General features: G+C 46.6%; 9 protein-coding genes and 1 non-coding gene across 10 annotated transcripts; 3 read left to right on the forward strand and 7 right to left on the reverse strand.

Annotated features, from left to right (window-relative positions):
* Position 1: 1 nt before the first annotated feature.
* Positions 2–1,321, reverse strand: F4822DRAFT_328902 (uncharacterized protein). The gene is made up of 2 exons (XM_051455607.1): positions 637–1,321; positions 2–571 (listed from the first exon to the last, which is right to left on the reverse strand). The coding sequence occupies exons 1-2, from the start codon at positions 1,080–1,082 to the stop codon at positions 370–372; spliced, it is 648 nt and encodes a 215-aa protein (XP_051312671.1). The 5' UTR covers positions 1,083–1,321; the 3' UTR covers positions 2–369.
* A 1,783-nt stretch (positions 1,322–3,104) lies between these two features.
* F4822DRAFT_329010 (uncharacterized protein) lies at positions 3,105–4,318 on the forward strand. Its single transcript, XM_051455612.1, has one exon. The coding sequence runs from the start codon at positions 3,442–3,444 to the stop codon at positions 4,174–4,176; it is 735 nt and encodes a 244-aa protein (XP_051312672.1). The 5' UTR covers positions 3,105–3,441; the 3' UTR covers positions 4,177–4,318.
* Positions 4,307–5,635, reverse strand: F4822DRAFT_329034 (PEBP-like protein). Its single transcript, XM_051455613.1, has 4 exons — positions 5,184–5,635; positions 5,085–5,113; positions 4,527–5,033; positions 4,307–4,474 (listed from the first exon to the last, which is right to left on the reverse strand). Exons 1-4 carry the CDS (start codon positions 5,306–5,308, stop codon positions 4,437–4,439), a joined length of 699 nt encoding a protein of 232 aa, XP_051312673.1. The 5' UTR covers positions 5,309–5,635; the 3' UTR covers positions 4,307–4,436.
* On the reverse strand, positions 5,414–7,821 carry F4822DRAFT_445063 (asparagine synthase-domain-containing protein; the record flags this gene model as incomplete). Its single annotated transcript, XM_051463331.1, has 4 exons — positions 5,414–6,010; positions 6,060–6,605; positions 6,663–7,085; positions 7,150–7,821. The coding sequence occupies 4 exons, from the start codon at positions 7,819–7,821 to the stop codon at positions 5,915–5,917; spliced, it is 1,737 nt and encodes a 578-aa protein (XP_051312674.1). The 3' UTR covers positions 5,414–5,914.
* Positions 7,822–8,079: 258 nt separating this feature from the next.
* Positions 8,080–8,151, reverse strand: F4822DRAFT_t97. Its single transcript has one exon. It is a non-coding gene; the product is annotated as a tRNA-Met (tRNA).
* A 166-nt stretch (positions 8,152–8,317) lies between these two features.
* F4822DRAFT_329048 (sulfate transporter 4.1) lies at positions 8,318–11,147 on the reverse strand. Its single transcript, XM_051455614.1, has 3 exons — positions 10,639–11,147; positions 9,678–10,567; positions 8,318–9,597 (listed from the first exon to the last, which is right to left on the reverse strand). Exons 1-3 carry the CDS (start codon positions 10,961–10,963, stop codon positions 8,782–8,784), a joined length of 2,031 nt encoding a protein of 676 aa, XP_051312675.1. The 5' UTR covers positions 10,964–11,147; the 3' UTR covers positions 8,318–8,781.
* Positions 11,148–14,211: 3,064 nt separating this feature from the next.
* F4822DRAFT_411526 (Bicupin, oxalate decarboxylase/oxidase) lies at positions 14,212–16,094 on the reverse strand. Its single transcript, XM_051458868.1, has 3 exons — positions 15,543–16,094; positions 15,148–15,487; positions 14,212–15,097 (listed from the first exon to the last, which is right to left on the reverse strand). The coding sequence occupies exons 1-3, from the start codon at positions 15,927–15,929 to the stop codon at positions 14,409–14,411; spliced, it is 1,416 nt and encodes a 471-aa protein (XP_051312676.1). The 5' UTR covers positions 15,930–16,094; the 3' UTR covers positions 14,212–14,408.
* Positions 16,095–16,445: 351 nt separating this feature from the next.
* Positions 16,446–18,059, forward strand: F4822DRAFT_329094 (uncharacterized protein). The gene is made up of 2 exons (XM_051455615.1): positions 16,446–17,249; positions 17,322–18,059. The coding sequence occupies exons 1-2, from the start codon at positions 17,003–17,005 to the stop codon at positions 17,906–17,908; spliced, it is 834 nt and encodes a 277-aa protein (XP_051312677.1). The 5' UTR covers positions 16,446–17,002; the 3' UTR covers positions 17,909–18,059.
* On the reverse strand, positions 17,942–20,284 carry F4822DRAFT_329098 (drug resistance protein). The gene is made up of 4 exons (XM_051455616.1): positions 19,869–20,284; positions 19,542–19,805; positions 19,393–19,483; positions 17,942–19,327 (listed from the first exon to the last, which is right to left on the reverse strand). Exons 1-4 carry the CDS (start codon positions 20,100–20,102, stop codon positions 18,210–18,212), a joined length of 1,707 nt encoding a protein of 568 aa, XP_051312678.1. The 5' UTR covers positions 20,103–20,284; the 3' UTR covers positions 17,942–18,209.
* A 938-nt stretch (positions 20,285–21,222) lies between these two features.
* F4822DRAFT_329117 (PARP-domain-containing protein) lies at positions 21,223–24,055 on the forward strand. Its single transcript, XM_051455617.1, has 6 exons — positions 21,223–22,070; positions 22,124–22,330; positions 22,494–23,289; positions 23,396–23,436; positions 23,489–23,713; positions 23,770–24,055. The coding sequence occupies exons 1-6, from the start codon at positions 21,336–21,338 to the stop codon at positions 23,890–23,892; spliced, it is 2,127 nt and encodes a 708-aa protein (XP_051312679.1). The 5' UTR covers positions 21,223–21,335; the 3' UTR covers positions 23,893–24,055.
* The last annotated feature ends 89 nt before the right edge of the window (positions 24,056–24,144 follow it).

Here is a 24,144-nt window from a genome sequence, read left to right on the forward strand (position 1 = left end):
CACATTAATGCTGATACCATAAACCCATGCCCTTAGATACGCCCGGACGTATACCCATCCCAATACCTAGTTAAGCCACGCGTTATACATGCCAATGATCGCCTTCGAGGCTTGCAGCTGTTACGCCGTATGGTCGATTATATGCGCCTATGGAGCTGCTCACTTCTTAATGGGGAAGGTCACTATGTATGTAAGCAGGTCCCTTGAGATCTCTACGGACGATCCACTACGGGAACACCATCGGAACGAGCCTGCCGATTGCATCATCTGGTGAGGTTCGCCATGTGTTTGGCTATGTTTCATCCATAGTGGATTTAGGAATATACATGCTTGCAGATATCATGAACTAGGACGGAATCCTGACCCTGATTACCAAATAGTCTTCTTGCATCGATAGAATCCTATCTCCACCTCAGTCTTATCTTCTACACCCTCGCAGTGTTCCGATAGCTGGTCGGCACAATGCTTTGCGTGATGGCCGCTAAACGTCTTAGTGTCCAAGAATTCCTTCTGGTTCTCCATTCCGTAGCGAAGCTTCCGCCATTGGAATAAGCAATGCTCGCCATGCATACTATATGTGTAACAGTCAGCCCGCGGGAAGGAATGGAGAGTTTCGGGTTTCCGCGGTTAACTAACCGTTTTGTGTAGATTCTGACATGCTTCCCCTCCCAGAGATCCTGGGTCGATATCTCTTGCGTTAAGTTTATATCCGAATACCATGTCCTATCCTCGAAGACGGGATATTTCTCGGTCAACTCCGGGAAGACGCAACGAGAGGGGAACCATCCATAGAAATTGGGTTCCATAAGGCACCCGCGGGACATAGCGGCAGCGCTGGAACGGCCGCAGTGGTTCCATTCTTCGTCCTCAATCTCTTGTGTGGTTTTCGTCTGGGTACCAGGCGAAGAACGAGCTAATTGAATAACAAAGAAGATAATAAGAGCCGCGATGATACCTGTTATGAAAGGCCATATCTTAGAGCGTAGTGCCCCTATTCGAGATTCTGGTCGAGTATTGGGTGTGTCGAGTGGCTCATACTTGACGCCTTGGAAACGGGCCGCGCTATCTTCTCCGAGTGCCATTGCCGCAAAGTCAATTCCTTTGCCGAGATATGTGTTCCGGTTGAATTTTCTAAGGGCAAAGTTTGGAAAGGTATCCTGGGAATAATGTCATTATAAGACTTCCAATAGATAAGTGGCTATCACGCGACAGCTGGAAACTAGGCTATAGCATCCATGGGGATCCATATTGCGGGGGGTTAAGCTATGAAATAAACTGACTCAAACCTAGATAGGAAGTTGCCGTTAACCATGACGGATAGACTAAATCCTTCATGAGGTGATAGGGTGCGAATAATGCATGGCGTGTATAGCCGTGGATTTGTTGTTTCATGCGGGACCGAGGGACGCATGGACTTTACCGCTATCATCGGCTGGCGATATCCTATCCTTGGCCAGCCACAATCTCTGAAGGTGCTTAGTACAGTTACGTGCTATGTCACCACTCTTGGCATTCAAGGTACCTGAGGTATAAGTAGGGTTATATCTGCTAGGTATTCTTATGCCTCTTCATCTCCGAGGATACTCGAAAGCCCATCAATACTCTATCCTTATCTCGAAGATACATCAGTCCACCACTGCCACCATGAAGTACTCAGTCATCCTCACCCTAGCTTTCGCGGCTATTGGCCTTGCTGCCCCTAACCCAGCCCCGACTCCTGCTCCGGCACCGGTCCCAGCACCCAAGCCGGCTGAATGTGAGAATTATAGTTGATATTTCTTTGGCTCCCGAGCGCTAACAGATCGACATAGACATCTACACCATCGTTGCTGGCGCCGATGAGGGAGACACCGTTGAGAAGAAGTAGAGATATATCATATATATAGTGGGTCTGAGTTAGGATATGCTTCAAGAGATTACGAGGTCTAGGGTATCACGAATAAAGTCTCAACCACATATACGGCACTATTTACACTAGTCCCATGGCACTATAGCTCTATAAATGAAATAAATAACACCGATCGAACCTGTGGCTTGGTGATTAATCTCCGTAATTGTTGGAATAGCTAGTCAGCCCTCCGAAAAGGGGGCGGGGTGACTCCTGGCAACAGAGCGAAGGACAATAAAACCGCGATTGCTATACTTGAAATATACCTAGGCATACTCGGACTACTTATATGGGTTTCCTGAATTATATGCTAGGTTCACTTACAATGTCGTACGCAGCCTGATATGCCATATAGAACAGACTAACCGCTGGCACCAACGCTAACCGTCAATCCTATCATGACGTTGTAATACAGCATTGTCTCAGATATTTTTGAATTGCACGTTCGGTTCCGTGGTTAAGGTAGATATAGAGAGCCTAGGGGTTCGAGTTACATTGTCACGTCCTATTTAGATAGAATGTAGTACACTTGTGAGAGGTAATATATCCTCAACAGACATGCTGTGATTGGTAAGACCTTAAGAATTCCAATAGTAAACTATCTGGGGCTCGGACAGCGGCTTGCAAAGTATTAATACTCGCGACGTTAGTAAGAGGTAACATGTGTTATACCGGAGGGAGAGAGAGGCGTGCGAAACTTCTCTGGTCTATAAGCTATCTTATATCAATAGAAAAGACTAGTCGATGTCTACCCTCCCCCCACTCCAAAGATATAAGATGTAAATATATCTGTTCACCTTTCATCCATAATCACATGTCTGGTATAGAAGCATGCTACACCATTGAGGCTTACTCCATGTTTTTAGAAGAGGAGCGCTAGGTGCGGATAGCCGCATACGCCGCGGCAACCCTTCACGTGTCACAAAATCCTCATCATGAAGAATTTGGATGCAGCGAACCATACAATATCGTAGATCGGCTGGCAGTTCTTAGGAATGGCTTTGACCTGCATGAGCATATGCTTCGTGCCACATCCACGAATAGTAGATCGGAAAGAGTGGTCGAGAACGGTTCCTTACATGACACCGTAAGACCCTGAGTCTACGGCGGCAAATGGTCATTCAAATGTCCCCGGGATGCTTCTACCTCAATTCCAACCCCCTTTCTCTCATTCGGCCATAGTTATAATTATTTCCACAATTCTAGTTCTGAGCGATAAACGCACGACGAAAAATGAGCGGTAACGCCCTCTATATCTCGAATGGCACATGCTTCATAGCAGAAGGGGAGGTGTCTGAGATAGACTTCATCCCCTGCGGAAATGCTGCGCTTTCAGGACCTCAATCTTGTTGCTTTGTTGGTGATTATTGCCTGTCGAGCACGGCTTGCTGGGATCGCGATAGTATGTCCGAATTATCTTATAATACCAACACAAAGCCAGCACTAATCAATGTTATAGCCGCTGTGACATACGTGGCGGGGTGTACAGACCCAGAGTTCAAGTCGAGCGTCTGCACGAATAAATTCGACTACCCCACCAACAATGGGTAGCAATGGCAAGATGCGATGGGGACGATATAGACATATGGTCAGGATGTTCTGTGCATCCGCAGTGGATCGCGCTACAAAAAGAACCAGATTGCAAATGCAATGCCTCGAGACCCTTGATTCGAAACTCGAATAACAAGGCAAGCTTTGATCAAGTTGCGAGTTTACCCCCTACACCAGGAGGCACAATCTCATTCGACCCCACTGCTATCCCTACGTTGGTGCCCACTTCACGAGTCTCATCTTCGACCCCAGCACCGACCTCGCCATTCACCACCGAAGATACCACGGAGGGCTTGTCGGACGGGGCAAAGGCAGGGTTAGGTGTGGGCGTAGGCCTGGGTGTCCCCCTATTGGTCGGTCTCATCTTTCTTGCATTCTTCCTACATCGGAGGAAGATTACCGCATCAACGACAGCTGCGACACAGCCAGATCCAGAACCCCAAAATGAGGCGCCGCAAGAAGACCCGAAACCCGGCGTCGCACAAGTTACGCCAGAAAAGCCGGCCAGTCCTGAGATTGGTTCAGTTGCCTCCCCAGAACCACCAAACTTCGCTTGGTATGGGTATAAAGCCGAATTGGCGGCTAACTCGACCGAAGCACATGAACTATCCGGTGATGAGCCACAGAGCGTCGTAACTCCGAGCTGGAACTCGGAGACTCTTGGGAGTCGTCAAGTATCGGAGATGTCGAGTTATCAAGCGGCGGATGGTATAACAGGGCGGAATCACTCCGTGTGAGTCTACGTATAGCTGAATTGTGAGGCAGCGACGGAAAATTATTGAAGTAGAACGCCCACGTACCTAGGTAGTTAGTGTGATTTGAACTGTTATTTTGGTCATGTAGGAGGAAGGAGAGTTAGTAATGCCCATGAGGATCCGGGTCGATCGGGGTTGTTAAGTTACGAAGCGGTTAATGGATATCACTACAGCATTTAAGAAGTAGCAATAAAGTATACATCAGTTTAACCTGTTTCATTGGATGTTACATATGGAAGAATTCATTGTTCTTCATTTTGCGCATAAATGAAATTCGCCGCTAGTCACTCATCAGTATTCGCAATAAATCAAACTGCAAAACGCGAACTCACCAACAGGCTTAAGACCATTTGCCTCTGCCCAATCCCTCACACCATGCCTCTCCTTACCCGTGCCCCAATGCTTCCTATCCTCTGGCTTGGATAAGTGCAACGGATCCGTGGTGTCGTTCTTAGGCGCAAATAGAAGGAACACATATCTATGTTTCCCGGTCTTTGGTGGCGGGCTGGGCGGTTTGTACGGAATGATATCCTCTAGGTCGGATAAACGAAAGATATCGGAAGACTCCGAAGGAACCTCTACACCAGTAGCGATGAAGTGGCAGAATTCGGACCATTCCGGATTGTCGCGCGAGGGAGCATCCGGATCTGTGATGCTAATAGCGTAGGTTACACCAGAGCCCTCTCCGGTTGCTGACGACGAAGCGGGATGGCCGCGGTGCACTATGATGGAGGGCTCATCTTGGACCTCATCTACCTTCAGGGTGTTTCCCAATTTTGCGCTTTCCCCAGATGGCCATTCCGCGTCAAGGAGAAATGATGGGAGGAACTTGTCAATAACTTATGTTGGTCAATTATAGGTTGCTTCACTTGAAAGGTACCCAGACTTACCCGTTGAGAAAATATCTGCCTTTTTTAATCTAGTAAAATGATTAGGCACGGAGAATAATATAGGATATAGCCTACCATTAGGCAACTAGGTTAACATACTTATGTTGGACCTTGTACAAATCGGAATTTTCCAGATGAGATACGATGACGGCTTGCTTCGCGGGCGGGCGTTCGGCGGCTGTAGCCACCGTTGTTAAGAGAAAGACCCAGATGCGTGAACGCATTATCTTGTCAGTTTTTAGCGTCGATATCAAAATCGAAGTAAAAAATCTGCGGCTTTATAAAGTCGAAGTTTTATAGGCATGTAGGAAGATGCTGTAAATGTTGAGACTTCTACTATTTATAAGACCCCGCACTACGTTGTCGTGATGTCATCTGAAGGGGCTCAATCCTTGTCAGGGTCGACGTTGTAATAGACTAAGGGTTTTGGTGTTTTCGTTATAGTACCTCAACTTTGAGACTTCTGGTAAATTCGCTTCGCACTGCGTATATACTTCATTATGACTACATGGATATTTTTGTGGTGAAGGAATTAGACACTATCCGGTCAAGTCGGGCTATTAGACGAAATGAGGGAAACATGCTCAAGTTACTTCTCGGTAGCATTCATAGCTTCGATGAGAATTAGATAAAAGAGAATTCTGGCTCAGACATGCCTTTTAGACATCATAGTTGGGAGCAAGCTGAAGTGTAAACGACCTAAGAGGGTTACTGCAATTGCAGAAACACACAAAATGGAGTTTAACTGATTGCGTTGCGTGACCAACTCGGAAGTATCTGATGTAATCATCACCGCCAGGTTGAGTGGATAGCTATCCTTGCGTCGGACGTTAAGGATTGATAGTGTTGGATTGGGTAATTGGTGCCGTGCCTCGACGTCTACCAGTATGACTTTCCAATTTTGCTGTTCTCGAGCCGAATTGAATCTGTCAGGTTGTTAGCTACGTGGCACATCGTCCCTAGATTGCAACGTACTGCTCTCTTTTTTTCCCTCGCGGTTACGGGAAGACCAAGCTTATCAGCTAGAAGCCTTAATATTCGCTTGGCTGGGTCGATGACAGCTGGATGGAACTGGTTCTGGAAATCGCATTTCTCCCACACTGGAGAGCCGATAGCGAACCTGACAAGCTCTTCATCTAAGAAAGGAAATCGCACTTCCTTACCCCAGTGCGCCATAATTCGATCGTCGCGGCCAAGATTTCTTTGTCCGATACGACCAATATCTAATTTCAACTCGTCAATGAGGCGAGCATATCCTCCGTTTTTGAAGGCTGCTTCATGCCGCGCGTAACCACCGAAGAGCTCATCTGCACCAAGACCGGATAAGAGCACTCTAGCTGGCGTAGTTACACTCGGTGGGGACGGCTCCCATTCATACTTGTCCGTGTAGGAATTACCTATACCTCTTGCAGCGAAGTAAAGGGCGAGGGCAATTGAAAGGTCCATCTCGGTGTTATGTGGGTGTAGAAGTAACACAATTTTGGATTTATGACTCATAGCTTCTTCAAATGAGACATTGACCTAGCAAATCGGGTCAACACAATGCATAATATGGCAAAAAGACGCCGAAACCCATACCGCGATGAAACGCCAATACCGATTTGGGCAGGAAGACTTTAGTTCGGCAAAAGCCTTACGACCAGTCTTTCTATCCGGGCAGGCTTCATAAGTATCCGCGACCTCTGAGTGAGGTAAAGTCTTGTCTATTGAAGCTTGGCGTGGATTTTCAAACGCAACGTTGATTAAATCTATCCCTTGGTCTGTTGGGATAAAGTCGTGAGCTAGTCTCGCAAGCACAGTGCAATCAAGGCCGCCGGAAAAGAGAATAGCCACGCGAACATCGGTATTAGATAATGTGTTTGGAGGCTCCGGGATATCCAGTACACGCAGCTTGATGGATTCACATAACCAATGCTGAAGCAACTGGACCGAGGGTAAGTTGAAATCCAACTTGTGCTCAGATGTGGGCAACGTCGTATTGAAGTTTCCGATGCTCGAAACCTGTAATTATAAGTTTATAGCAAAGATCGTACGCACAAATACACTACTACAAGTTTGCACTTACCATGTCATTTCCACTAGACGGTACCCAATCATGCCTTGTCGTACGGGTATCAAGTTTGAGTCCTTGAGATGTGGCGACACGAGTACTCAGGTCCAAAGAGTAGATGCCATTTGCTTCTATCTCCTTCCAGTCAGTAGCAGGCACATCTGCAATGCTAGAAAGTGAGATCGAGTTTCCATCTTCTGACTGGTTGACTAGAAGCGACCGGCGTCCAAGGCGATCCCGACCGAAATAAAGGCGTTTGATACGGAAATCGTAGTATAGAAAAGCGAAAGGGCCATCAAGTTCCCTTAGAATATTTAGGATGTGCGCCTCTCGTGCCTCAGTTCGCGTATCAGCTGGGGGTACTTCGGTAGGGTTAAGCTTGGCCAGTATGATTTCTCCGTCATTTTTGCTGCTGATGGATTGGCCGTTAATTCTCCACGCCTCCCCATTCCAACATAAAATAGATCCGGTGATAGATTCCAAGGGCTGTTTTGCAATATGGTCCCCTCGCAGGGCTAGCACCGTAGAAGTAAACACGAGGTGAATTGTCGAATCTCCATTTTCAAAAGGAAGTTCGCGATAAACCTGGCCACAGTGATCCGGACCGCGGTTCGATAGAAGATTTCTCAACTCAGTAGAGATACTCGAAATACCAGTAGTAGAGATTACTGCGTGAATGCCACACATATCTCCTGTATTTAATTGGATTTTCGTCCAAGGAATTAAAAGGATGAAAAGATTAAGAAACGTCCAGGCACTGACCCCCGTGTCGCGTTTTACCCCACCATAGCATGGCTTATATAATCATATATGCTTATCTAATCAATAGAGGGGCCTGCGGGATTATATAAGAGTTGATGAGAAAAAAAATGAAAAGCAAAGAATAAAACAAAATAAGATAAAATTGAAAAGATATTTTGAACACAAAAAGATAAGTTCCAAGATTAGCACCTCTCCGTTTCGATCGGAGGACCTCCGGGTTATGAGCCCGGCGCGCTTCCACTGCGCCAAGGTGCTTTACTGCTCTTGCAATCGTTGAAGTCAAGGGTTCTAGCTTAGCCCTATATACCTTAATTGGCGTAACTCCGATGTCCGACCGACCGAACAATTGCTTTTTCTTATCGATTAGCTAGCTCATCGATCGCGTCCCGCCCTTTTATTTTGAGAACAGAACACTTTCATCCCAATAAATACCTAGGTGTCGAGACACTTTAAGCATCTTTTTTCATGTCGCCTCTGAACTCTTCCATATGTTGGTCCTCGTATATTTTTATGTTCCTACACCTTTATTCGCTTAATCACAATGGATTTCTTGTTGCACTCAACTTACGTTCTATAGGGACCAAACAAACACAAACGCACGCATGCAGATATTCATATTTAGACCTGCCGCCGACAATGACACGGGCTAATCAATGTGTTAGAGAATGTCCAACCTAGAATTATGGATGGTTAGAATCATTTCGTGAGCTCAATTATCTAGAAATCATCATGTGCAAATCTACTCGCCAAGACTTCAACTTCTTGAGCAAATGTAATAACTCGTTCATGGACTCGAGCTCACTAAACACACCCTAGATACAAGAACAATCCCAAGGGTATTTCATACAATGAAGCAATCAAAGCACTTCAACACTTAAAAGTTATTCAAACCTTCTCCGTAGCAACCCCCTTCAAACTATCACGGTCCCTCTCATCCCAGATAGCCCTCTCAAGCGAAGGATAAACCACATCAGCAGCTCCATCCAACAATCCATCCGCATCCACGAGCTTCCACCCAGCTCGCTTGAAGCGCAACCGGATCCCTGGTGTCATACCAATAATGCGTATCTGCACGCCAAAACCGAGCTGACGGCGTATATCATCCTTAAGTTCAGCGAGTGCGGTGATGCCCGTCGCATCAATAAAAGGTGCCTGTCCGAAATCCCATACGACGACAGCAAGCGGCATACCACGTACCACGACGTGCCGTTCCTCTCGCAGTCGCGCGAGTCGTTGTTCCGCAGCCACACTCCAAGACCGTTCTCCCTCGTCGCCGTAACGCGGGCTCTGCACAGACGGCCAAGCGATTTGCATTGCTTCAAGAGCTTCTATCTTATTCCTATTCGCATTAGGGAAGAACAGCGAGTCCGCGAAGCGCACTACTACAGTATCCTCCGGAATTGTCGGACTGCCGATATTTTCTGTCTGCCCGCGTTGTTGTAGGGATGAGAGGTGTTCTAAAGGTTCGAAGGTACCTGACGCATCCGCAGTCTGGTTGGCGTGGATGGTAGCACGAGCGAATGCAGATCGTAGAAGCGTCCATGCTACGCTCCACCCAGCAGCGGCACCAATGCCGATTTCTGCGGACACGAAGATAGTGACCCAGAATGAAACCATGCATGCGATGAAGTCGGCGAGGGAGATGCGCCAGTAGCGCCAAATTAGGGATAGGGGTCCGAAGAGGTGTATAACGGCCATGATCTATTGTTGAAAAGAAGTACAAGTCAGTTATGGTATGCTCTTCAATCGTAGGAGTAGTGTCCATGAATAAGAGTACTTACGATAATTGCGGCCAACGTCGACTTTGGAAGCCAGTATAAAGCTGGAGAGAACACATAAAGTGTCAATATAATGAAGCCTGCAGTGACGACTCCATTCAAAGGACTTCGTACATGGCACTCCGAATTGACAGCCGTCCGAGATATCGCACCACCAACCGGCATAGCACCAAAGAAGGAATTGACGATGTTAGTCACACCAAGATAGTTGAACTCCTGGGTTTGATCAATCGCATAATGATTTCGACGAGCGAAAGCCTTGCCGACAGCTTGATGCTCTAGTGTACACGCCACGAGCGGCGCAATAGCACGACCCGCAACCTTCGCAAGGAGGCCTGCATCGGGAGCTTTGGGGTGTTGGATGCCGTGAGTGTTTACTTCGCTGAGGCCCCAAAGGTAGTCATCGCGATCCTTATTGACGAGGTATGAGATCAAGGTGAATATTACCATCACGATGATCGCTCGACTGCTGGAAATGTATCGAATGAGGAAGTGCTTGTTTCCCCATGTCTTTCCTATTTTCTCAAGAATCAGGAGGACCAGGACCGTACCGAAGCCAATTCCGCAAGTTGGACCGTCCCAGTGTGGGAGACGTTTGAGAGCGTCGCCAAGTTGGTTAAAGGCACCGTCTGGGCCGCCGCTAAGTCCGACGAGAGAAGCGACTTGACCCATACCAATAACGAAGGCTGTGGCCGAGATGAATCCGGTGAGAACGGGGATCGAGACATAGTCGAGAAGGAAACCGAGACCTAGCAGACCTATCAGGAGGGAGAATATCCCTACCATCATGGCAACGGCCGACGAAATATCAGTGGCTGCATATTCGTTCTTGAGGTCGCGGACGATTTCTGCGGTTAGCAGGCCCAGGATCGAAGTTGGTCCCGATGACAAGTCTACGTACGACCTTAAGTCAGTATCACTGCATGAGGTAGAGGATAATCATTTCCTTCTATCCGCAACACACCTTTTGATGTTCCCATGAACACCATCACAGCGGCAGGTACCCAACAGGAGTAAAGACCATTTTCGATAGGAATTGTCGCAATCTTAGCGTATGCTAGACCTTGAGGAATGAGTAAGACTCCGATTGTGAGACCGGCCATGAAATCCTGAGGGAGCCATGATGGTGAGTATCGTGGAAGCCATTGGATAATGGGAAGTTTGTCGAGAAGATACTGTTTAGCAGCCGATGGAAACTTGCGTGGTGCGATGCGAGCGAAGTTAACCACCCTATTAAGGGTGACATCCGTTCGGAACTCTTCTTTGACGGCTTTGACGTGTCTCTCCATGGCTAATGGCTAAACTTCGAACAGCGAATGACCGAGATCGAGTACCTGGTCTGCCCTAGATGATGAGGCTGACCGGATATAGTAGTTAATATAGACTTAAACATAAGTCTATCGACAACCAATATTCACACAGTACCAGTCCCCGGGTTCCAAAGCCTTACTTCCATAAACAGAAGGTTTCATGGAGATACTCAATCACAAGAGAGACAATATGCTCAACTCGGGCAGCCTATCGCTTTCGTAGCAATCACACCCACCCTCGGCATATTCTCGCCACTCTGTCGGCATCAAAGAGGGAATCTATTCGTTTATTCAAGACCTTCGCGATCAATGAAAAAGAACTAGGTAGGTAGGTGAGGAAACACAACATCAAATCACACACCTGATAACAACGCGCGCAGGGACCCACGATTCGGACCGGGCTTCAGGGTGTAGTATGAAGACATTTCCTATATCGTTTTTTCTACTTTTACTTATGTGTGAAGATTCGTACGGACGAATCTGAAGCCCGCGATTAGGCGCCATTCCGTGCCTAAATGCGACTGTATGCCAGTCATGTTTGGCCGATCATGGCTCTAGGTGACAGTGCCGTCCATAAATCGATATAAAAGCGCGGGGTAGGTTGATTACATCGCCTGTGGGACGTTGGAGCACGTACATATATTGAAAGGGGGTTGTTTTCTAAAATAGAAGCAAGGAATTCGTGATCTATGTAACCTGATTCACCCGACGAACCAATCAGTACCAAGATTGCATGGTTTATTCCACCGTTAGTTTTGCTATTACGTAGATCGGTATTATGTAATTATAGGAAATCTACCTACGAAATCCCGTTGTTTGGTGGATTATCTTGCACGTTCAATATTCGCATGATAGTATTGTTTTAGGTGCATTATAGGTGGCGCTGTTAGCATGAGGGTCAGTACTTACAGTTCCTACATAGGTACTCTGACACTGGGCTTATCTCGAGTCTCAGTTGAGATATTGACATATTTGCACTTTCTTCGCGCCTGTCTGAGCCTCTTCGTTAAGCCTAGAGATAAGTGCCGTGCGGTACGTAATTCTCGGTCAACCTTATGCCAATTCAAAGTCATAAGTCTATATCACCAGGTTACTTAATAGGCCTTGGCAATTCTATAGATAGATCCTGTAGCAACCCGAATCTATGGATAGTCGACCAAAAATCGCTACCACCTATAGAAACTGTGTGATGTGATTATCTGGCAATTAAGCATTGACGCTCAAGTCCATGTATAATTCATCCAAAGAAAAAGAAGATATCGCATTCAAGAACGCACGAAGTCGTCGTATAACCGGGGATATAATTCTAGGGCCGGAAGTTTTTGGTTCGCTGATGCGGCCAAGCACCCTGAACAACGCCACGGGTTCTAAAGTTGCCTGTCTAGGGCAATTTACAGGGGTAATGGAAAGCTTGACACGTACCAAGCTTTCCGTGCAACGGTCACATTGCAGGGACCCAAGACTCTGCTTATGTGGTCGGCCGCTAATGCCAAGTGATAGAAGTGATCTTCCCCGGATGTTTTATCTTTTCTCATCACATAGAAACAATCTTGAAATATTTTTAATATTCCTAGGGCTATTATACATATGTGATCAAATAAGTATTTAAAAATAGAAATAAAATTGTGAAGGTGAAAGATGAAATGTCGACGATCTTGGTTCTTATTCAGGGTTGCGAGCGGCAAAGATGCTGATAGGTCGCTGAGTACCAATTGCAACATAGCTACCCTTACCTCCCTATCCGCCCCCAGTTTATAGCGCAATTACTTTCCTAACTGGTACCTAGGTGGACAATCCAACCCAGTAGAATGTTGTGATACGGCAACGTCCAACGGAACTCCACGTGATTGACCCGTTCGTACAAGTGTTATTGGTGTAGTCATCCGGAACTCGTAAGCGCTCGCCGGGGGTTTGTCCCGATTGATGGCTGCGTTCGTGGGGTTCATGACCTACTGAAAAAGAACTATGGCGGGGATGCGCTAGTATCTATGATTCTAGATCCAGACACTGTCGTGATAGCAGGCACACTCTTTTGCTGTAGAGACACTTAGGCTTTGATGGTGTGTAGGTTTCTAGATAGAGCCTAGACGATCAATAGATAGTAGATTTCTATCACAAACAAGAGAAGATGCGATTGGCGGCCTTCTAGGGTCTTTCATTTATGCCATGCTATGTAAAACCTGTTGTCAGCACTAGTCATACATAACACAACAGTATTGTGTTCCCACTAAGTAAGAGATAGATGAAGAAAATTTCTAGTATATGAAGCACTTGGTTATTTCTATTATAATAATAGGTACATCGTATATACTGTTTTGAAGCGGATGATAATAGAATCTTTTTGGTGATTTGGAATATGAATGATATCCTAGAAAGAATTAGAGGAAGGAGGAGAAGAGAAGGCGGATCGAATACCGCCCCAGGTTCCCCACAACAGGCTAATGGCCCCCCTGAATAAGCACCTACCCGTCGTGCTTCCGCGGCCTAGATCCTTGACCCGTGTACCCTAAGCCTGATAGATCTTCTTCATTTCGGAAATAACGGCATGGTCAGCTGGGAATATCTCGGTGGTCTACGTCTACGATGTTTCGCCAAATTAACGTTACAGAACGCATCCCCCGGGGAAGACTATAGTGCTCAACGCCGATAATCATCGTTGTTGTGTTCATAATAGGTATCATGTATGATCCCGAGTTTTATCAGGTGAAACCCGATCCGCCGAATAAATAATTCTAAGGAGGCAGGTAAACTCAAGTAAATATTGGGGGAGAATTGTATCAGAATATCCTCATCCCGAAAAAAAGTGACACCTCTATCTCACCTTCTCCATCTAACGCCAATATTGACACCTTCTAGCGAACTCCATCTCGTATCTAGCCTTACAATATCATGCTAGGGGTATACCCCCTGAGTCGCGTACGTTTCTGATATGTCGAGTAGGACAAAAATTCCGAGCAAAGCCGAACATATTCATCATATCATATGCCGAAACAGCTTGTTCTACACACCTAAGTTGCATGAGGGCGAACTAACATCCCGGGGGTTCATAGGGGCTTCGGCGCTATACTTGGAGACATGTAGCTTTCTAAGGACCTAAGAGCTACAACAGTGCAAAGAGAACGCCATAAGTTCCACGTTGGCAATAGCTAGAGGAAATATTGGTCGGAAACTTCTGTTGATGCTACGAGTTAGAAAGGTCTTTGCTACAGAATGGTTGACCTATGCTCATGTAAAAATCGAAACGATCAAGAAATCTTCATAGTCTCAGGTAATTAAATAATATACAGATATAAAATAGTATGCGTAGGAAATTTTGTAGTGAAATTTGCAGTGCAATCGCTAAAACTTGCTGGGCTAGTCCTGAATACAGCGTGAGAACTAGCCCCAAATGCCCTGTAATGAAAATTAGGGCAAGATTTGCTTTTTACAACTCGCGTTCACCTGACTCTGATTCATTTCCAGAATCAGGAAGAGTCACTTCATCTTTCTCTGCATTCTTAACCTTGTTCCAGAAGATTTCACCATTTTCCGGATCATCCTTAAATAGATGGTCGACAACCATTTTCTTCGGTGTCTCGCCCATCCACTGGAAGAGGGAGAAGTCTCGGAACTCATCCGCACGGAAAACCTCGAGCATTTCTATCGGCTCATCTCCGATATTTTCGACAAAGTGACCCATGTTCCTCGGAACAATTCCGACATCCCCCGGAACATAGTCAAAGGTTCGAGCACTACCCTCAGAGGCGAAAATGGTAATTCGGGCTCGGCCTTTAAGAAAGAAATTCCATTCATCGGCATTTGGATGCCAATGCATTTCACGTATAGCGCCGGGTTGAATAAGAACGTGAGCTGCTGCCACTGTCTTAGAGATAGGAAAGTTCTTGGAATCCGTAATGCGGACTTCACCTCCGCTAGTAATTTTGGGTTCTTGCTCGAGCATCCTGTGGACGAAGTTGTATTTAGATTTCTTAACCCCTTTCCCTGTCGGCTTTTCATCATCGATTGAACCTGGATTAGCACCCTGGAAGATATACTTTTCCTTCTCAGGAAGATGTGCGAATACTTCGGGCGCCAAGTTAAAGTTCTTTGCGATCACTGACTTGGGTGTATGTGCTTTTCACTCGTTAGCCCGCATCGGATCTATCCGAAAATAAAATACGTACCCAGCCAGTCCGACAGAATAAAAGTAGATTCTTCGGAGAAGTTTCCGTCATCAAAAATCAGCAGAAATTCGGTACCATTGTCACCAAGCCCTTGAAGAGAATGAGGCACACCACTTGGGAAGTACCAAAGGTCACCTTTCTTCAAGTCATCGATGAAGTTTCCACCCTCGTAGTCGATGGCAGTGACACGAACTTGGCCGTCAAGGACATAAGCCCATTCAGCCTCTTTGTGCCAATGCAACTCACGAATAACCCCCTGATCGAGTCTCATGTTCACGGCAGCTAGTTCAACGCTGGTACCTAATTCCCGAACAGTGGTTTGGCGGGTCCATCCCCCCTCCTACCAAATACACAGTCAGAACAGTTATCTAAGCCAAGAAAGAGCAGTTTCATACCTCAATGCGCACATGAGAATCAGCAAAACTCCATCGCATATTCTGCAAGTTCCCATGATCAGTACTGGGCGGCCGCACGAGATCCGGGTTTTGGCGTGATCGCTCGCGGTTCCAGGGCCCTAGAACAGATGCACCTAATCCATTGCGGTAAGGTAGCGGGTCGAGCTTATCGCCTATGGCGTCGACGGCGTGGTCATAAGGGTCTTTGTGGCCGGGACTGTAGGGGGGCTTTGAATTTTTACTGTACTTCGGCGGAAGGTCGAGGCCAGCTAAGAGGTATTGGCGTGGGCTATCCTCTACGGGTATAGCTAGGCCTGAATTGCTCAGTGAGAGAGCTGTAACTAATAGCTGCCATGTGGACAGCCCGTGGCGAGTTTGGGGTAGCATTGTTTTAGGTACAAGCAAATATAAGTGAGACAATACCAGCTCAAAAACGAATAATCTAGATGAAATAGACTGCAGAACAGAAAGAAGAAAGTAAAAAGTTTGTGTTTGTTAATCACTTACTACCAAATAAGATGGATGTCGTCACATTCATAATAGACAAGAAACCTTGCAATCATTCCAGGGTTATTAAGAGCTTGTTTTCCGTTTACGGCCAATCACTATTACAACGGGCGCAACACCGAATGAATACCGAACCTATTCCAGTGCATTCCGGCCCTAAAACTCTCTGGGCAGGCACCGGGGGGTAGAGTGGGAGTGGAGTATAGCTGCCGCGTAGCCGACTAGATGTCGGGGTACCTAATGCGCTAAATCTTAGTACCTGATATGGCTCTGGGGCTCCCAACTTGGTGGTCTTCAGCCGCTATTAGACGGCCCCATCAATTCACTAGATAACGCTAAACACCTGAACTGGGTCGAAATAAGCTACAAAGACAAACATAGAATTGAACTAAATAGGAACGATCATAATTACGTCAAATAAGCGTCTTCGTTGTCATTTACTTCCCTAGGTATTTACAACATTATTTACACATTGCTTACGTCTCATAAATCTACGGGTTGTGATCTCGGTGCTTTTATTTTAAGAGACTCTACTGTACCTACTACACCTGCATAGTGAAACCATACTCCTTAGAGCAGAGTAGGGTTTTAGCGCTCGACATTCCTGCCTATCTGGGACTCTTGGCCGGATGTGCTGGCTTGGCCTGCTGAGCATCACCCACGATTGGCAAGGGGAAGGAGGCTTTTTTTAACGTCTCCTATAGATTGGAGATATAATTTAGGTATGTTACCTAAAAGGGCACATGTCCAACCTATTTTTACCCACGTCATTGATATCTATGTCGGGATTAGAAGACGGCAATCTGCATTTCCCATATTGATAAACTTACAGCAAACGATTTGTTGACAATCTCTCCTTTTTTACCCAGCCTACAGTATATCCTCATAAATCTAACATTGATTACAAGTTAACTACTTGGAATTGCGTGTCATACTGCTAGCATCGAAGCCCAATGGCTTCTTCTAATGGTTATGGGGCTCTGCCCAATAACTCAAGATCAAATGCCCGTGGCGACGAGGAGCAGCCCCTACTAGGCGGCAGCAACACGACATCGAAATCGGCGATATGGCAAAAACGCCTAACGACGGACGTGCGCCGTGACTGGGCTGATTTAATTCTACTTGCTTGCTATATCATCACCGGCCTGCTCGATAGTGCTTCGATATCAACATGGGGTTCTTTCGTATCGATGCAAACGGGTTAGTATTCTCAGTGACTCACACGAAGCCATCATTCTACTCATAGAACACCATAATTAACACTCACAACAGGCAACACGGTATACTTCGGCCTCGGCATCGCCGCCCCTCACGAATCAACACGATGGATAAAATCCGGGACCTCACTAGGCTGTTTCTGCATCGGCTCCATCTTCTTCAGCGCGCTCCACCGGATCCCCGCCCCATCCCCCAAACGCCGCTGGGTCCTCTGCACCTCCTTCGCGCTCCAAACCCTCTTCGTAGCAGCCGCAGCCGCAATCCTAACCTTCGGCCCACAGACCAGCGCCGAGCTGCGCAAAGAATCCATCGACTGGCCCGTGCTCGTCCCCATCGCGCTCGTCGCGTTCCAAAGCTGCGGACAGGCGGTCGCGAGTCGCGCTTTGAAGTACAATGCCTTGACTAGTGTTGTCTTGACTAGTATTTACTGTGATTTGTTTTCTGATGCCGAGTTACTCGCCCCGCGGAACCCGGAACGGAATCGCAGAGTCGGGGCCCCGGTTTTGTTGCTCATTGGTGCTGTGCTTGGTGGCGTGTTGGCTAGGAGTACTGTTGGTGCTGCGGGTGTGCTTTGGATCGCCGCGGCGATGAAGTTATTAGTTGTGTTTGCGTGGCTGTCTTGGCCTGCTGAGAAGGAGTAGGTGTGACATCATAGATGTTTGTTGATATACCTGGGTAATTATGTTGTAGTGGGGGGGTTACCGTGGAGTACACGCTATAGATGTGGTCTTGGGGGCATTAAAACGACGTTTAGAGGTCACCTAGATTACTAGATCATTTGCAGCTGTAATGCGCTGTAACTAGCATTGCGGCGCAAGAAAAACCACCGAAGTGAGCGTTGATGGTAGGATTGGCCGCGACGACTTACTATTCCAATTGATAGAATAACCAATCGCGGTCTTATACAAAGACGTGAGCTACACTATGTCTGCATATATGTAACTATTTGGTATCTTGTTCTGTTGCACCCCTAGGAGAAATTCTCACAGGTTGCTGTGGTCTCTTTTCAATCTTGCCAACGATACCGGTGCCACGGAAGTATACAGACACCACAACTGCGCAGCACAGCGCAAGCGCAAAGTTGAACCAAATGCCTGCTCTCAATCCGCTTAAGGAAGCTGGTTCCCAAGGCATAATCTTGCCTGATTCTTCTACCGGTACACCTCTGTCTCTTGCTATTACTGCGGTCTGGATTGCAGTGGTGATTGCTAATCCAATGGCTCTTCCTATTTGGCCCATCGCATTAATCAATGCACCTCCTAGCGCTTGGTCGTCCTGAGGCAGAGATTTGGAGGTGAAAAGAGTCAAACTCGGCCAAGTGATATCAGCGCCGATTACCGAGAGAACGAATGCTGGAAATCCATACGCGAAATATGATGTGTCGGGAGGAATCGGTATTGAAAATAATAAACACGATATCGACACACTGAGATTGCCAAACAGAAGCAACATCCAAGTAGGTACGCGCGAAATGAGGTGGCTTACGACGAATGCAGTAATGACACCAGATGCACCGGTTGGGATAAATCTCAACGTCGTCTGAAGGGGACCAAGGTCCTGGTAATCCTGAAAAATGAACGTGGCGGAAACGATTAGGTCGTTAAAAGCGGCAAAGAATAGGGCCATTATTACCATGGCAGCGCTGAACCGAGCGCTTTTGAAGACGGAAACTTTCATGAGTGGCTTGCTCGTTGTATGTTTCTCCTGGTACCATTGCCATATGACGAACATACCAAGGAGTAACAGAGAGATGACGATTAATAGATAAATCCAGATGGTCTTCCATCCCACTACATTACCTTCCGTCAAGGCGAACAATAGCGCGAGAATTGCGCCGGTAACGAGGGCACCACCAATCCAATCTACGGACCTGAGCGAGGAAATGCCGCCTTTTTGGGTCGTTAAATGTGGTGGTGGCGCTGGTATAAATGCTATGCCTGCGACCGTTACAGCGATCGCGAGTCCACCAGTAGCCCCAAATACCCATCGCCAGTTAGCGAAGGACGCAATAAAGCCACCGATCAGATTTCCAAAGACACTACCAAGGGGCGCACCAGCAGCTATTTCAGGGCGTTAGCGACAAGCTATAGCCATTAAGTTACGCACGATAGGGCATTCAACGTACCATACGCGCTGAACGCATAATTCTTTGCTTTGCTTGGTGGAAATGTCACGCCCAAAATTCCGATGGCTGTCGGCACATTGGCGGCGGCGCCCTAAAATACGGCATGTAAGTGCTACAGTCAGCTAAAATTTTCGATTCATACAACTTACAAGTCCTTGTAGTCCCCTAAAAATATTGAATCCTATTTCATTTGGTATGAACGGATTAATGATCATAGTCACCGCTACGAAAGCGCTACCAAGAATGAAAATCGAACGTTTGCCATAAATATCTGCTATACGACCCCATAGAAGCAAAAGGCATCCGAAGGTGAGAGCATAAGAAGACACTATCCATTGTTGTCTACTCTCAGGGATGTTCAATTCTTCGCCAATCGTTGGTAGGATAATGACGACTGACTGGATTGATAGGGTCTACCGACAGTCAGTAAGAACAGACTAGAGATTACGACGAGGACGAGAATAGCAATGACATACATTCAGGAAACTGGCACCTGTTACTGTTGCGACTAGAGCAATGCATCTCGCTTTAGAGAAAGGTAAGCTTGGTTTATCAGGCGAGCCATCATCTTCATCCGCCCCGCTCTCTACGGCTTGGCGCGATGGAGGCAAGTTTTCGGTTTCGACGATATCCAAATCCTGCTGTCTTTTTTCTTCAGCACTTTCAATGTCCACAGTAGGATGTTGAACAATCTCTGGATGTCTCGTCATTTTCACCACAACAATACTCCGGTGCGAACGCCGAAAATTATTGTATTAGTACAACTTGTCCCGAGCCGGGGCACGTTCATATATGCCCACCCATCACCCATAATGCCTTCCGCCATCGCGGCCGAACAAGATGCAATACCTCTAGGATAGGAATTTTATGGCGGTATAGCGGATGACCCTCGAACGACTTTCCCCAAACGAGCAATATTATTCTCCGGCTATTATAGCAATTTGGTCAAAATGACCAATTACTGTTGGTGCTGTTAGGGCATTTGCCTAGTAGAGGGTAATACTGCTCTCCGGCCTATTCCCCGGAAAGCGGTATCGGTTCCAGGGAGCCATGTTTCCCCGTTGAGACGGTAAATTTAGTGATTCGCTAGGGGATGGTTTGTAGTGGCTCTATTTCCAATTGTGTTATGCCAAGAATCAGTCCGACCTAGGCCGGAATAAAAGACAGCGACGGCTAACTGTTCAAGGAAATAACCCCATATTGTGTTATGTAAGAGATGGACACAACCCATGTGGGCTTATGTAACGCTGCTTTAGGTAGAGCAATAGCAACTGCTTACCTAATTACCTTCTTTTGCTGGGGAAATATGGTACTTAAACGGCTCATCCCACAATTTTTTAAGAGTCCATCTCTCGGAACCGTTTGTCTTCCTAATCGTAAAAGTTTGCGAAATGGATACAATTTGATGCCTAGGTATCATAGCCACGAATTCAACGCATGTTCAAATTCTATCCACAGGTAGGTACCTAATATATAACATTAAATGGAGCCCCAGAAAGCTTACACCTCATTCAACGATCTTGCCAACCTTATCAATCAATTTAAAGTTAGTAGGTGCTTTCCTGCATTAGGTATCGAAAAACTAGAAGCTGAAACCAACGGCGCTGCTGCCTTGAGGGAAGTCACGTTCCCACGCGCCACATTGGCGTCAATTGGTATCGATCGTTCCTTACTTGACATAGGTTGCCTAGAGAAAGCGCACAGCTCCAGCTTGTAGCTTGTCAATATTTATTTTAACTTCGATCAGGGCCGACTTCCTTTCGACTCTCTTCCCTTTCTTTCACATTTCATTCAAACAGCTCACACCTTTCTTTCATCTTGCCAATCGATCAATTTAGCATTGGCAATTCCTATCCATTCAATTGATTATTTCACCTTTTATACAAAACAAGAAAAAGTTTTCGCAACCCTTACCAAAGTTCTCAATTAGCTCTGATTACATCATGCCACCCAGAAAGAAGGCTGCCAAACCTCCCCCGCCGCCGCCATTGGATGGCTGTAGTATTGCAATTAGCGGCACAATACCTGGATACACCCAATCGGCTATCGAGCGAGACTTCATCACTGTTCTCGGTGGATCTGTGGCCAAATCTGTCACGGCATCGACTACTCACCTTATCACCACAGAAGCGGATTATAAAAAACCTTCAATCAAGGTCAAGGCTGCACAATCCCACAATGTACCCATTGTCAGTTTTCAATGGCTCGAGGATACATTAAGCCAGATGACTTTGATGACCGAAAATGCTTATGGCTTCAATTCTACCCAAACTACACCTCAGGCTCAGTCCCAGTCCCAGTCTCAGCCTACCCATACCAGCGGTACCCGAAAGCGTACATCGACTCAAAAACCTGCAGATGATACTGATGAAGAAGCGAAGCCTCAGGCTAAGAAGAAAACCAAGTCTTCAAAAGCCAAGCCTAAGAAAGAGGAATCCCAGGAAGCAAAGGAGCCTGAGGAATCTAGGGAGTCCAAGAAGCCTAAAGAGGCCAAGGAACCAAAGGTCGCTGATGGCCAGATTGCCAAATCCCGGGATGTAAGGATCCCTCTCGACGAAGGTGCTGACAAAGGATTCGCCAACTCCGAGGTCTACATCGACGAGGATGGAGTCATCTACGATGCCTCGCTTAATCAGTCCAACGCCAGTGCCAATAACAATAAGTTCTACCGAGTCCAAGTACGAAACCCTCAACTCCATCAAGCGTAATGATATACTGATTAAGTGCTTAGATACTCCGCTCTGTCCCGGGAACCTTCCGCGTTTGGACTAGATGGGGTCGCGTCGGCGAGCGTGGCCAGTCAAAGCTTATTGGCAATGGAACCCTAGAAAATGCTCTCCGCGAGTTTGACAGCAAGTTCAAAGGAAAGTCCGGTCTTTCTTGGGCTGACCGTACCGAGCCTCCGAAACCCGGAAAGTACGCCTTCATTGAGAGAAACGTAAGTGATTTTACTATTTACCCTCTTTTCATCTTAAGGAAGGCCAAACACCTGTTTCCATATCTCGAAAATGTGTAGCCCTACAAATAAGTCTTGATTAACGGAGATAAAATATTCTCATGAACATTTCACAATGTCGTTTACTAACTCTGCGGCACTTTAGTATGAATCAGATTCAGACTCGGAAGATGATGACGCGAAAGACACGAAAGACGGCATTGTTAAAGAAGAGCCAAAAGAAGAGCCCAAATCCAAATTATCGAAACCGGTCCAGGAATTAATGAAACTCGTCTTCAATCAAGAGTATTTTGCTGCAACAATGGCTGATCTTAATTATGACGCCCATAAACTCCCACTTGGGAAGCTTAGTAAAACCACCATTACTAGGGGGTTTCAGGCGCTCAAGGATCTGTCAGCTCTTCTAGACGATCCATCGTTGGCCACTTCACAGTATCAAACCAGCTTTGGCGAAGCGACAGAACAATTGTCAAATCTGTTTTTCACCCTCATTCCTCACGCCTTTGGACGGAGCAAGCCACCTGTAATCCGAGACTCGACCACCCTCAAAAAGGAAATAGAACTTCTCGAGAGTTTGGGAGATATGAAGGATGCATCACTTCTCATGAAAAACGAGAAGAAAGAAATGATTAATGTGCTAGACCGACACTACCAAAGCTTAGGAATGGACGAGATGACACCACTCGACAGCAGCAGCTCGGAGTTCATGGGATTAAAGCAGTACTTAATGGATACTCGAGGAGTAACCCATTCCGCCAATTACGAAGTATCTCAAATCTTTAGAATTGAGCGTCAAGGAGAAAAGAACCGTTTCCAGGCCGCACACACCGATACCAGAGATCGACGATTACTATGGCATGGCTCTCGTTGTACCAATTATGGTGGTATTTTATCGCAAGGTTTACGAATAGCGCCACCCGAGGCTCCAGTATCAGGTTACAGTATGTCGTCACATCCCCTTTTATTATTATGCTCCCCATTTCCCCACAAGCAGCAATGGATCCCACGGTGTAACAAGACTTTGCGTTGTATGCTAACGTGTCACAGTGTTCGGAAAGGGCATATATCTGGCGGATATGTCCAGCAAGGTAAGTACCTGCAGCATTCGGGAATCGAGTCTAATATTAACATTCTATCTAGTCCGCCAACTACTGCTATGCAGGCATCAGTAATGGTCATGCGCTCCTTCTCCTTTGCGAAGCTGAACTTGGAGACCCCATGCAAAAACTTACCGGCGCCTCATATAGCGCCGCCGAGGATGCGAAGAGCCAAGGTATGCTCTCGACCTTGGGCCAGGGATTAACCGGACCAAGCGTGTGGAAGGACGCAGAATGCATCCATCCATCTCTAAAGGGCGTGAAAATGGTAAGACGATGCCGACCTCCAGTATCATTTTGGTTATTAACAATTGTCTCCTTTAGCCCGATACCACTACTCCACCCAATAACACCAACGTGCCCAACGCGTACCTTCTTTACAACGAGTACATCTGCTACGATGTCTCCCAGGTCCGCCTGAGATACTTGTTCCGGGTCAGGATGTAGGGCACTCCGGTCCAGTGATTCAACACCATATCTCTTAGTGATCTTGGGCAATTTTCCACCTGTGGCTTTTACTGTTTCACCAGAATTTCATCCCAACTAAACCGGATGGCTTTATCTACGCCCCGATTTAGCCAACTTTAGATTTGTTTTTCGCGCGATGATCAAGGCCTACATATTCGGTCTCTTACGAACAACTTAGGTAGTCCAAAGGATCCTATGATGGGATATAGGGTCGGGATGGGGATAATGTTG

This window comes from Hypoxylon trugodes, assembly GCF_022578975.1.
Source record: "Hypoxylon trugodes strain CBS 135444 unplaced genomic scaffold F4822scaffold_7, whole genome shotgun sequence".
Taxonomy (NCBI): domain Eukaryota; kingdom Fungi; phylum Ascomycota; class Sordariomycetes; order Xylariales; family Hypoxylaceae; genus Hypoxylon; species Hypoxylon trugodes.